This window comes from Gavia stellata, chromosome 7 (assembly GCF_030936135.1).
Source record: "Gavia stellata isolate bGavSte3 chromosome 7, bGavSte3.hap2, whole genome shotgun sequence".
In the NCBI taxonomy this organism is placed as follows: domain Eukaryota; kingdom Metazoa; phylum Chordata; class Aves; order Gaviiformes; family Gaviidae; genus Gavia; species Gavia stellata.
The window spans coordinates 38856988-38870050 of record NC_082600.1 but is presented as its reverse complement, the minus strand read 5'-3'; the positions used below and the strand labels follow the sequence as shown (position 1 = coordinate 38870050).

Sequence of the window (13063 nt, the reverse complement as noted above, 5' to 3'; positions counted from 1 at the left end):
AGCTCTTCTTGAAGGGTTGTGCCTGTTTTGGATGTGATGAAACATCCTTTCTTAAATCTCATCCTGTGGTTCAGAATAATTGTTCAGCTAGAGAGGTTGCTGTGCTTCCTTCTTGGAGAAAGAGTCTTGCTGTAGGGGTGTGGAGACCTTGGAAAGCTTCTGCTTCAATGGAAAACTCCTTGTTCTCATGTTCTAGCTTAAAATAGGAGTGTCTTTGGGTCTGTGATCTGAGGGGGTGGAATGTGGTCTTTCATTTAAAATATTGTACAAACTAGACAGGATGATGTAATGTCCTGTGCTCTTGGTTGGTATTTTAAATAAAAATATCTCTCTAACAGATTTCTACCTTCCGGTTGAATTCAGACATTGTGTTGCTATAAATATTTATGATACAACTCCCTTTAACTATATCAGCTATTTGTAAATAGCAACTTCTCTGCAAGCGTAAATCTTTTTACAGAGCTGCATCCTTAACAACAATGCTGAAATAGATTATTTTGCTTAAGTACAGGTGCAGCAAGTACTAGCTATCTAATGGTTAGAAACATTACTACACAAAAGATGAAGAAAAGTGGGAAGGAACACACCAATCAGACAATTGCAAACATATTTCAAGTTGGAGGAATGCGGTTACCTGTGTTGGTATTTTGCCAGGTAAATGGAACAAATTCTGCTGGTTTTTTGCAAATAATCATAATTTAGAGGTGTCCTCCCAGTAGGTTGCATTGAGTCATTCCCCATCAGCTGGAAACTCTGCCAGTGATTTTATTCGGTCCAATTATTAGATGCTATTTACTTTGGGTGGGGAGGTCTGTGAAAAAAGGTATTTCCTAAATTGGTTAATAAGCTATTCTGTTGAAGAGTTTTATTGACTGTCTCCTTCCACAGTCTTAGATTATTCTGAATAAGCCAGGATTTCCTATGCCAGAAGGCTGGTTGCTTTTTTACAACCTTTTGTCCTTTCTTGGAGGTGGAATAGTTTGCCCATTTTTCCACTTTATTCTCCATCCAAGTACTACCCAGCTTTCCACTGTGCTTCAGAAGTAATTGCCGATTGTTTGGTGAATTTGTTAGCCAATTTCCTCTTTAAAGTATATACCCCAGTTTTCTTCAGAGGCAGAGTTTCTAGCAAAATTAATACATTAGTTTGGCAGAAGAAAAGCAGTCGTGACTTTCCACAGCTTGTACTTGACTCCAAGGCAAGCTGGAAGTGAGAAGAGACATCGGCCCTACATGACATGCCCAGCAAGACTGTTAACATACAAGCACTTCAGGCAGTATTTAAATCTAACTCCTATAAACATGGTCTCTTAGCTGGTAAAGAATCCCTGTTCAAGACAGAACCTGACCTGTCTTGTGGGGTAATAGAGGGCTTAGTAGACCAAATGTTTTGCAAAATGGAATTTACATTCCTCACCCGCTACTCTGAATCATCTTTGCAACTCAGAGCTTGTCTCTTGCTTTTGAAATACTGCTCAAAGATGCTATATGAGAGATGCGATATTTATTTGTGATTGAAAAGACAGTTGGGGATCCTTCAGTTTACGTGAGCAGGCTGTCACCAGACTTCTGAAAAACTTCACTAAATCAGAACAGCAAACTGCATTTCAAAACCACTTTTTAATTCTGTCTTTGTAACTGTTAGCAAGAAAGGGCCTGTCATTGTGGTCCAGTTACTAAATTAATTGCACCAATTTTCAGCAGAACTGATGCAATTTTTCTTCCCTTTTTTTCTCCTCGTTGGTCATTGTAAATGCAGACACCTCTTCAGGCTTGAAGAATTCAGCAACAGATCTTTTCACAACATTTGAGCAGGGTTATCTCATTGGAGACAGCTTGTGGTTTAAGTTCTCAAAGCTCCAGGCTGATAAGTGAAGATGAATAATAGATGATTAAGTGTTTCTTAATGTCTTTAGCTATTTTTGAGATTTTTATATATGGGCACACATGCATATGTACATACCAGTTAGGGGTGGGGAGCCATCTGGCCCACTGGGGAGCATGCTCTGGAAGGCTTGTATTTTTTAAAAAAACTGATTTTTCTGAGGCGTGGTCTTGGGATCTAAACTGTTTTACTTTTAGGACTGTAGTTTGTCTCTTCCTTCAGGTCAGTGTTGACTATAGTGTGCTATAGAACAGTTGTTTGATGATCACAGCGAGTAAGTGGTGGGGCAGTATAGAAGAGGTTCTTGTATTCAGTGGAATTTAGATGGGTTTCCATGTCATGTGGATTGTAATACCAGAAACCTGTGGAAATGTCCTGGCTAGATGGCATCTATCAGACAGCAAGGCAGTGCTGGGTGCTTTGTAGTGCTGTAGCTAAGTGGAAGAAGATTCAGCATCCATGAGTGTTTCTCTCATTGGCCTTAGCATGTTTAATATCTAATTTAGCACTAGAAAGCTGAAGATAATACTGAGTGCTGGGAGAGGCTGGAGAAGCCTTAGTCCCCAGCAACTAGCCATCTGATTGTATGAAAGCTTCTTCCACTTTAATGTATTGAACATGTTTGCAGCTACCAGTACAAAATAAATGAACAGGCAAGGGGTTTTCACACCTCCATTTAAAAAAAAAAAAAAAACAGCTATTGGTTGTGTGATAATTTCACTTACTTTATTCCCTTTATGTTCAGAAAGCATAGCTGTTGATCGTAATTTGCATTGTTCCAATAACATTGTAAAAACCATTGCAACCTATGCAGTTAAATACACTGAAAGAGCAATCTCTCTCAGACCAGGAGAGGGGATGGAGTGGAAAGGGTGTGCCAAAGTTTCTTTCTATAGTAATTTTGTCTTAGCTTTCATATTGTTGTTCAGCTCTACTGGTGATAACAAGAGTGGGAGGGTTGGTATAGATAAGGTGTAGAGAGATACGGCAGATATTTAGCAGCAACAAAAGGGAGAAAATATACATCCAAAAATAGCCACTATTACAGCTTTCTGCATATTCTTTAGATGTTTAAATGTGAGTTTTTTTATTTGGCTTTTGGAACCCCTGCAGAGGTACAAGACCACCACAGGGCTAGGTCTAGGCGTAGGCTAGGCATAGTGGGTGACTTCCTGGAAGAGCAGGTTGCCTGAGGCAGGTGCTGTTGCCAGCCCACTGCTCCCTGTGCTTACACTAAAGCTCTGCAAGGCCACGCTGATCCTTTCACCTGGCCTGGGAGGTGGAGGATGGATTTAAAGGTGACAAAGGAAGCAGTCTGCATGTGGAGTTGGAGCTGCTTTCTTATGGGGAGAACACTCCCTTTCGCTTTCTCTTGTAGCAGAAGTCTACTGGTGCCTCCTCCAAACTGTCTCCTCTTACCATGCCATGAGGAGAGAGGATCTTGGCCAGCCCTTGCTGTTCTCGCCTCATATTTGATGTGACCAAAGTCAGTTTGGCCTGTGCTGCTGAGAAACCTTGAAGTTGCTCTGGCTGCCGCCAGAGCTGGAGTCAGATTCCTTATCCCACTAGAAGGGATGCTGCAGGGCCCTGTGCTCTCAGAGCAAGAGTGCTTGTGTTTAAATTAGCTTCTCTACAGACAGTTCTCTGAGGAGCAAAGCCATCTGCTGGCATGCATTGTACAAAGCAAATGTGAGTGACCAGAGAGAGACTTCTTAAGGAGTCTAAACATAATCTGCTGCACTGAAGGCACAGGCCCTATACGCTATGCATATTTGCTTGCATTGTGTGCATATGCTTTCCAAACTGTGGTATTTCTCTTCCGTTAGTGCCTCATGACCTCATAGGATTCAAATGCAGGGCAGTGGCCTATGGTCTAAATGTGTCCTGGATTATTATTAACGAAAATCAATTTAGTTTGAAATGAGCTTTCTACTGTAGTGCCAAGTACTACGGTGGAATGGTATGCTGTGGCACACTGGCAGCAGTTGCCAGTATCTGGTTCTTCTCAGGAGTTTTCAGCACTTTCAGTAATTCACAAGGCTTGTATGAAGTTATGCTTTAGTCTGTGGAACGTCTTTCTACCTTATATGAACAACCAGCGGGACTTCTTTTTCAGTGTCCTAGATAGAAAGGACTTCTTAATGAGGTCATGTAATTCCTCTGTTACAGAGCCAGTGGAGGATTGTTCCTTACCCCAGCAAGCTCTCTGGCGCTTTAACATTTTTTTTTAAATGTTTGGAACAACACAGCTTCCATTAATTTAGAGATTGTTCTACATTCTTACAGGATTTCTGCACTGGGGCATTTTTCCTAACAATCTATCGCTTCCTTTTTTTCCTTATCCTTCAAATAATTCATTCTTCTGGTTTTTTTTAAACACTGCTGTGTTGAGGAACTTGTGCATGGGAAGTCAGATTGCTGTCCAAATATCTCACTCTCCTTCATTATGATTTACTAATGGTTTTTAAAATGTGTTGGTATGTACCATCCAGTATGTTCTCAATATGTGAAATGTCAACTCATTTGCATAAATATTTACAAAACTGCATAATTAACAAGAATTTCATTAGCATAATATTTAAAACATTAAAATAATAAAACAAACCAAGAAGTAATCACTTTGGCAACTTAGTAGACATCTACTACTTCAAAGCATTGTATTATTCCTTCCTTCTGTCTGTATCAGAGCCTGTAAATATGCCTTGTGTTGCCATGGTATTCTTGTGAAACATGTGTAGGGGAAATCTGTGTACACTTCAGATTTAGCCTTTTATAAGTTATTTATTCCAGCTGCTCAGACATCGTAGTAGGATATTATTTAAAGAATTTTTTGAGACTTTGTATTGTCTTTTGTATTATTCCCCTTTGGAGCACTTTATTTGCAGGGTATAGAGGAAGAGGGATTTTCTTGACATTTCACTTTGTGTCAAATAAAAGCAGACCAAAAAAACATCAACCAGCACAGCTAGAACACTAAACCATTACTCAGAACTGTCTTTAAGCATAGCAATTTTTGGAAAGTATTGCAAAACCAGCTAGTATATCTCCATCCCTTCCCTCCAGTAGTTAGAGGTTAGAAACTTAAAATTGGCATAATCAGCCTCTGAAGACTTTAAGACTTTTTTTTTATATTGTGAGTAACATATACGTAAGCTAATGGCTTCTATATAAACACTGCTTATGCATGTTGCAACTGCCTAAGAATATAAAAACTGCCATGCTAAAACAGTTGCAGGACCTGTGCATGCCACTAAATTCAAAGGCAAACAAACAACACCCCCATCCCCTAAAAAAAAAACCCCAAACCTCAAAAGCAAAATTTGAGTGTTGTTGGGATAGCAGAGGTCAATTCTGCTGAAACAATACAAATAAAAATACCAGTTCAAGTGAAGACAGCAAAAAGAAATAGAAATTATTACATGCAAAAAAGGAAGATTGGCCTCAGGAATTTGAGGAGTTTATGGCCAACCTTCACTTAATGTACAGATGCGGGTTTTTTTTGCCAGCACACATAAGCAAACTTAACTCACACTGTGAGATGGCTAGAAGCTGTATGGCTGCAGCTAAGCCTCTGCTGAGAGACCAGGGGGATTCCAGACAAGTCTGGACAGAGGCATATGTCTGCCACGCAGATATTCATGTAACTTGATACCAACTTTGCTGGGCTACTATAAAATGAAGGGACCGCTGTCAGGATAAGGATGTAGAAGGCTCTGCATTAAGCACTTACTTAAAGATATCGCTTAAGCACATAGGAGTAGACTAAAATTGCATCAGGCAAGGGGTTGTCCAAAAATGAGGTTCTGCAGCAGTCTATAATATTTGACACAAAGATTATCAGAGTATTGCTGGAGTCAATACTTTTTGGTTTAAATGCTTAAAACCTCTCATACGACTGGAAAAAGCTGACTGCTAATATTTGTAATTGCAGTAATCTGCTCCTAGGGGACTTTTCCTGTAATTGGGCAGTGAGTTGTTTTAAGGGGCTTTGTAGGGAAGTTCACCTTCGCTCTAAGAGGAGTGAGGTATGTTCTAGTGCTATGCTTCCTCTGATTTTACTGTTAACAACTTAAAAGGAATTCAGGGAACTTCAATATTAAAGCAGAAACCTTTGGAGTTCCTTCATAGAATCACAGAATGGTTTGTGTTGGAAGGGACCTTTGAAGATCATCTAGTCCAATCCCCCCTGCCAAGGGCAGGGACATCTTTCACTCGATCAGGTTGCTCAAAGCTCCATCCAATCTGACCTTGAACACTTCCAAGATGGGGCATCCACAGCTTCTCTGGACAACCTGTTCCAGTGTCTCACCACCCACATTGTAAATAATTTCTTCCTTATATCTAGTATAAATCTATGCTCCTTCAGCTTAAAACTGTTGCCCCTTCTCCTGTCACTACAGGCACTGTCACTACTGTAAAAAGTCTGTCCCCATCTTTCTTATAAGCCCCCTTTATTGAATAGCTGCAATCAGGTGTCCCCAGACCCTTCTTTTCTCCAGGCTGAACAACCCCAACTCTCTCAGCTTTTCCTCATAGGAGAGGTGTTCCATCCCTCTGATCATTTTTGTGGCCCTCCTCTGGACCCGCTCGAGCATGTCCATGTCTGTCTTGTGCTGGGGACCCCAAAGCTGGACACAGTACTCCAGGTGGGGTCTCAACAGGGCAGAGTAGAGGGGGAGAATCACCTCCTTCAACCTGCTGGCAGCACTGCTTTTTATGCAGCCCCGGATACAGTTGGCTTTCTGGGCTTCAGACACTGCTGAATTTGACTACAGCCTAGGGAGAGCTGTGTTCCAGACATGGCATGGTGTGTACTTTTCATCCAGTGCTCTTAGTGTATTGATAAACATTTAAAGTTTAATGCCAGAAGACAGTTCTGGCATTAAATAACTGTTTTCACTGTTTTACTAGGAAAATAACCATGGGTTAATTCACACTGTTGACAGACCACAAAAGGCCAATGACTCACTTGGAAATGCAGCCCAAAATATTGGTGCCCTAAATTTGTATTTCATCTCCATTATATTTCTTTCTTTATTCATTGTTTCTCTAACTTCTGACTCTTTTGTAAATGTTTCGTAGGGCATATTTCTTGTTTTGTACTGTATTCAGGCAGCTAGAGTCCATGGATAGTTAAAACTTGTTTTAGGCATTACTTACAGACTTGGAAACATTTCCTAAGCAAATTTTCTCTTCATTCCCGAGGCCCTCTTTCCTGGAACATTTGTCTACTAGGTCAAGATAAATGTGTTGAGAACTGGACTTGATTGTAACTGTCTACCATTGGCTTGATAGATGCAATTGGATTGACAACTGTGATTTGGCTGGAAGGAATGCTGTGGGAGTAAGGCAACTTGCCATCAGCCATAAATGTGGTCATGAATGTCTAGCAGGGTGAGCAGAATGAAAGGACGTGAGGAATCTCATAAAATGGAAAAGAAAATCAGAAGAGCCCAATTTGGCATTTAATGAACTTGCTCTCCAATCAGTTACTTTTCAGTCAACTTTGTCTGCTCTGGTGAAATCTTGCGCCAATGGCTGAAGGCAGAACTGATCTCTGAACCTTTACAGAAAAATACAAGTGTACCCAAATAAGAGAACTGTTCTAGATAGCTCAGTCTCAGTGCAGTTTCAGTGAACATATTTAGAAGTTAACTAGAGTGATAGTCTCCCTTTCAAGTTTTCTTAATTTTAAACGAGCCTTCATTCTATATACAAAGTCTTTAAAATGGCCATGCATTTTGGTCCTTGGAGTTATTCACCATCTCTTTTCCCTTCTTCAGGCACATTATCTTTCTATCCCACAGTGCCATGAGACTGCAGTTTGGTCTGCAAAAACTGATTTATGCAAACAGAATGCTTTCCAGAAGCTGTTAAAAAGATCTGTCTATGGATTTTTAGGAGTTGTATGACTCCTCATTTCTAAATCCTTATCATGGTTTGTACAACATGTACACATCAGTCTGGTCTTCAGAGTGTAGTTCTAGTAAGTAGAAGGGATAGAATACTTTTTCTAAGAGGAGAGGGGCTGAACACAAGCTCACTAGTTGCAGTTCTTCATCATTTATGAAACCTAACAAATGGAAGGTGATAGAGGAATGCCTTTTTTTGCCTTTTTTTTTTTTTTTTTCCTTGACCCTTCTATCTTGCTACTCTTCAGTTTTGATGCAAGTTTTTCTTTAGGAAATGTGCATTGCAGGAGAACTCTTGACTCTCTGCTTTAGAAGACAGGTTGTTCAACATTGGGCTTAGGGCTTAAACCAGCAGCTATTTCAGCTGAAAGAGTTCCTGTTGAGTACAAAGGAGGATAGCAAACATCTTCAGCAAGAACATAAAGTTTACTTGTTTATTGTTAAGATGACTATAAGTAGCACAAAAGCTAATGAAATTACTTTAACTTTCTGTAAGGTGTGCTTACGACCTTTGAAGTTTTAAATAGCAAGATTGTTTTCCTCTGAAGTGGTTTTCAGTTTTTACTTCCCCTCGTTTAAAAGTTTTGGGTTTTATCACTGAAGATGTTAATCGTAGCATGTTGATTGACACTTGTTTATTCAGATACACAAGTGTGCTTTCTAAGAAATTTATGGTTTTAATTGTGTGAATCGATGAATATAAAAAATTACTGTGTGACACTTTCTTGCTTTGGTGTGTAGGCCTAATAAGAGTCAATGATCAAGCAGAAAAGTTGTCTGGCTTCTGGTTTGAGTTTTACCATTAGCACAAAAGCATTCCACTTCAGCTAATTCCCTGCCTTGTGACAAAGAATGATATAACCCACTGGTCAGATGTGGTATTTCAGGTCCCTTTCTAAGCTTGATTCACAGAAATACAAGTTGTTACAGATCCTGGTCTAGGGAAGGCTATACTAAGTCCAGCTGTAATGTAGTAACTCAGGTTAGTAGCCTTGAAGATTACCTCCTTTAGATACCTACCCATCAGACTAGAGTCAGCTGTGACAGTAATGAATTGCTGATTTAAAAAAATAAATAAATAAAAGAGAATATAATTATTAAAGAAAGTCAACCTCTTTATTTGTCTCTGCTTCAAATTTACAAACTATGAGTAGTGTCATGCCTTAGGCGCTATGGTTTCACTGGTGACTTCATTAAGTATGTATGTTGTTCTTATTCACATACTTGTCATATTAGGTCAAAAACCTTAATTGTTTGTTTAGGTAGTTGAACTAAAGCTAGCTTCCAAGTCCTAATTTCCAGGAAGGATGCTTTTCATCAAACTTGCAGCTTTTCATAGGGGCATTGCTCATAAAATTGGAATTTTGCAGCCAACGCAGGCTTTAAAATATGGCAAAAGAAAGCTGAAGCACATTGTCAAATATAATATGACTTTAAATGATTATGAATGAAAGCAATATGAAGATTTAATTATTCATTTCAGTGTGTGCTTGTTTTTTCCCTAGGTGGTATTGGCAGGGTCGTCAATGGTGCTTTTATGGTATTGAAAGGTCATCGGTCAATTGTAAACCAAGTCCGGTTTAATCCTCACACTTACATGATCTGTTCTTCTGGCGTTGAAAAGATTATAAAGGTAAGATTAATTACCAGAAAATGTGTTCTTCCAGTATTTCAGGAAGAAATGCTTTGTTTTGCTCAGCATCGTTCTTTTCCACACCCATCCTGTCTTTTCATCTTACTCTTTTGTAAAGTGGTATGTCTCATTTGCTGGCTAAACTGATGCAAATTTTTAATTGGGCATTTCCACTTTAAACTCCGTTTCAATTTTGAAGGTTTTAGAGATATGGGATAAGATCAGAATTTCCTGAATTTGTACCTTGAAAAAGGAATTTTTTTCCAGTTTCATTCTGTACATACCTGAAGTATCATGCAAACAGTCCTTCTCTGGAGAGTTTGGTCACAGATGTAACATGTGATCTCCTAAGACTTCTGATACTTTGGGCTAAAATTTAATAAAAATCGCTCTAAAGAGTATCGTTGAGCCTTAGCCTAGCCTGACCTAGCTGAATTTGGCCCAAATACTGCCTTAGGAGCCCTTCTATAATTTTTTTACACACTTCTGCACTGAATCAATTCAACATACCTTTCTGTGGCTTCCAGAGGAAACAGGACTCTTAATACCTTCCACAGTATGTATTTTCTGAATCCTCTAACAATGTACAGTATTTTTAAGAAGCTTGTGCCTTTTTATGTGGAATGTAAAGAGATAACAAACTTTGTTAGGTTTTGAAACTTTCTGTCCTTAAGGAAAGACAGTCAATATTGTGGGAGCAAGGCAGAAACTTCTTTGTCATTTCTAATATCAGAGGTTGAGGGTGAGGAGGCAGATGATTATGCTATACTAGTGCATTTTGCATTCTGCTGCCATAGAAATTTTGCCATAATTTACATCTATCAACAAGATGGAAGAAACCAGAAAAATTTAATTTTTAAGTAGGCTAATGAGAACTGATGCTGCTTCTGACTATTTGTTGAATGACTTCACAAAAGTCTTACCTGCATGTAGCTATCAATGAGGTCATTTGAGTATTAGTAAATGTGTTATTGAGCTACAAGTTGACTGAATGAACTTGTCTTGCAAAGGAATGTTTTAGCGTTTTGCAAGTGACAGACCAGACTAGCCCAAAACCCTGGGACCATGGCCCAATGCCCAGCTGCATCACTTGCATTACAGCTTCTATCAGCATTTGGGTTCTGATTGTAGTTAAGGTTTCCTTCTCTTCTGTCTCCCACTAGTACTTTAGTGTGCTTTTCTACTTTCTTCTTCATCTGTGTCCCTCTGACAGGTTTGATCACAAATCTATCAAATACAGGCTTTGAACAAAAGTGCATTGAACAATCTTAGCAGCTCACAGATTTTTTTCAACTTCCAAGCAGTCAAACTGCCACTGTTTTACAACAGTTTTGCCAGAGGCATTTTTTTTGCTTTGGGAACTTGATTCACGCAGCCTGAATTCTCCCTTTTGGATTTTAGATCTGCTGACCCTTCACCCTGTGAATCCTTCCTGCATGAGTGTGCTTAGACTGTTGGATTAGCATTGGTATAAACATGCCCTGTGTTGCTTTTGTGTACTTCTGCTAGGGTTTTGGCAGGGTTTTTTTTGCCTAGTGATTAAAAGGTTAGTTCGATTAAGGCTCCAGTCACAGGTTGTGTAACTCTTTCAAAGACACCTCTGCTTGAGTGCTTCCTTAGAAGAGAATGCCTGTTGTGTCGCAGTATGTGCAATAGAACTCGTGTAGCTGCTTGGAAGGAACTGAATTCCCCAAACATTGCAAGCTAGAAACAAATTAAGGGGAAGGTGTTTGATGTATTAAGTTTATTAGCGAGCCAGAACTTCTTACCCTTTTGTCATTTTGTCTCAGCTTGTAATGTGCCTTGTGTGGGGATCAGGTTGTTTTAAGGCTCATATCTTGTCTGATCAGCATGACTTCAGTCTTTAAAGGTACTGTCTTAGTGAACAGTGGTTTGCAGGTGACCATACAATGGTGGTTTCTTCTTCATTCCAGCTACTTCTACAGATATGCTGGAGGCTAGTAACTGCCACTAGCAGAAGGGCAAAACAGGAAAAACACCACCAGCAGTTCTGAGGGGCTATTTACTGCATGAAAACCAGCTGGGAACCCAAGTCCTTCCCTTGCATGGCTATCTTTCTTTCCCCCATATAAATGCTTGATGTGCTTGCTCAGAGAAGTTGAGATGACATGAGCAAGAGCCATAAATAAAAGTTGTAGTTAGGTTTTTTGTTTTCTTGTTTTGTTGGGGGTTTTTTGTTTTTTTTTTTTTAGTCAGTTCTGTAAGAAGTGTCCTTCCTTTTACTGTCCTTCAGGTGTCTTCTAAAAATCTTTCTGGAATTAAATCACAGAAGATAACTCCACTGTGGTTGGCTGGTATTCCATTCCCTCAATTGTAGAAAGTCTGTGATGAATTAAAAATATGGATGCAAGTAGTTGTTTGTCTAAGCTCTTAATTTTTAGACTAGCTGGCCTAAATTTAGTACTTCTAGAAGTGAGGATCTGATAGCACCAGCATCAAGGCGTGATACAGACAAGCCATTCAGTAATTCCATGTACTTCTGCCAACACACTTGCTATTTTAATGCTGATTGTAGATGAGATACAAATTCATCTCAGGCCTAGCCCTGCTGAAATGAATAGTATTCACAAGAATGATTTTGACCTTCATGGTTATGGTTTTTTTGCTTTAATTTTATTTTGTTGTAAAGCACATGCAAGAATATAATTCAGTAGCTCGGTGGTTTAGGGCTTGATTTCTGCTAGGACTGAGAACACAACGGATAAGATGGGGGATGTGTGTGAATATTCAGCTGAGGAGTTTTCAGAAACCTACAGTAAGACTCAACAAGCTCATTAATAAAGGATACTAGAAGTGTTGACTCCAGACAACATTGGACACATCAACCCAGATGAATTGCTCATTGCCCTCCATTTCAGAAACCTGAACCTCAGTAAAATTGTATGGAAAAGCACAGCTGTGAACTAAAATTATCATTTGCAGCAAGCATTTGCCACAAGGGCTAAAGCAATATAAAATAGAAAAATACCACTTTCCCCCTCAGTTGTGTGAGGCATTGGGATGTGCTCCCAGGAAAATGAACTGCATTGCAGGAGAAGTAAATGAGGCATTCCTTCTGAAGTGTGGGGCTTAGAGCAGGGCCACAGAGAATTATGCAGTTAGAAGACAGTTCCAGAAAAGATAGAATAGATAAAGTGCGTAAGGATTTTCAGAAAAAAATACTGTTTTGTATTGGAAATGGGAATACTGTGTAACTGAGCACAACTGTTGTAGGTCCCATTTGTTTAAAAATCATCAGTATAGCAAAGATACCAAGGTCTATTTGCCCATGTTGCTATGGTGACAGATTAATGTCATTGTGGCTAGCTGCCTCTGCCTAATCAGATAATCTAATATAGCTGGTTTTAATTATTCTCACGCTACGGGAATAACTACTTTTTTGTTTTAATATTTGGGGGTTTTCCACCATGGAATACAAGCAATTCAAAGATGTTCTCTGAAGCATCTCTGAAGTAGAGAACCAGTTTTGTGCTCCCCTTTTCTGTTATTGTTCCTATTTTTATATCCATACTTGGGGCATCAGTGAGTAATATTCAGCTCCTTAGTCCTCTGACAGAGAAAGAACTTCTTGATAGACTGACTGTTGCTTCAGTGGAACAATTTGCCAACTTA

At 39.4% G+C, this 13063-nt stretch overlaps 1 protein-coding gene across 2 annotated transcripts in view; it reads left to right on the top strand.

Moving 5' to 3' along the window:
- Nucleotides 1-13063, top strand: part of DCAF5 (DDB1 and CUL4 associated factor 5) — a 77110-nt gene that overhangs the window by 59086 nt on the left and 4961 nt on the right. For both annotated transcript variants that reach the window (XM_059819492.1, XM_059819491.1), the window contains exon 8: nucleotides 9303-9430. In XM_059819492.1, the coding sequence (XP_059675475.1) occupies nucleotides 9303-9430 (128 nt within the window). The remainder of the gene's footprint in view (nucleotides 1-9302; nucleotides 9431-13063) is intronic.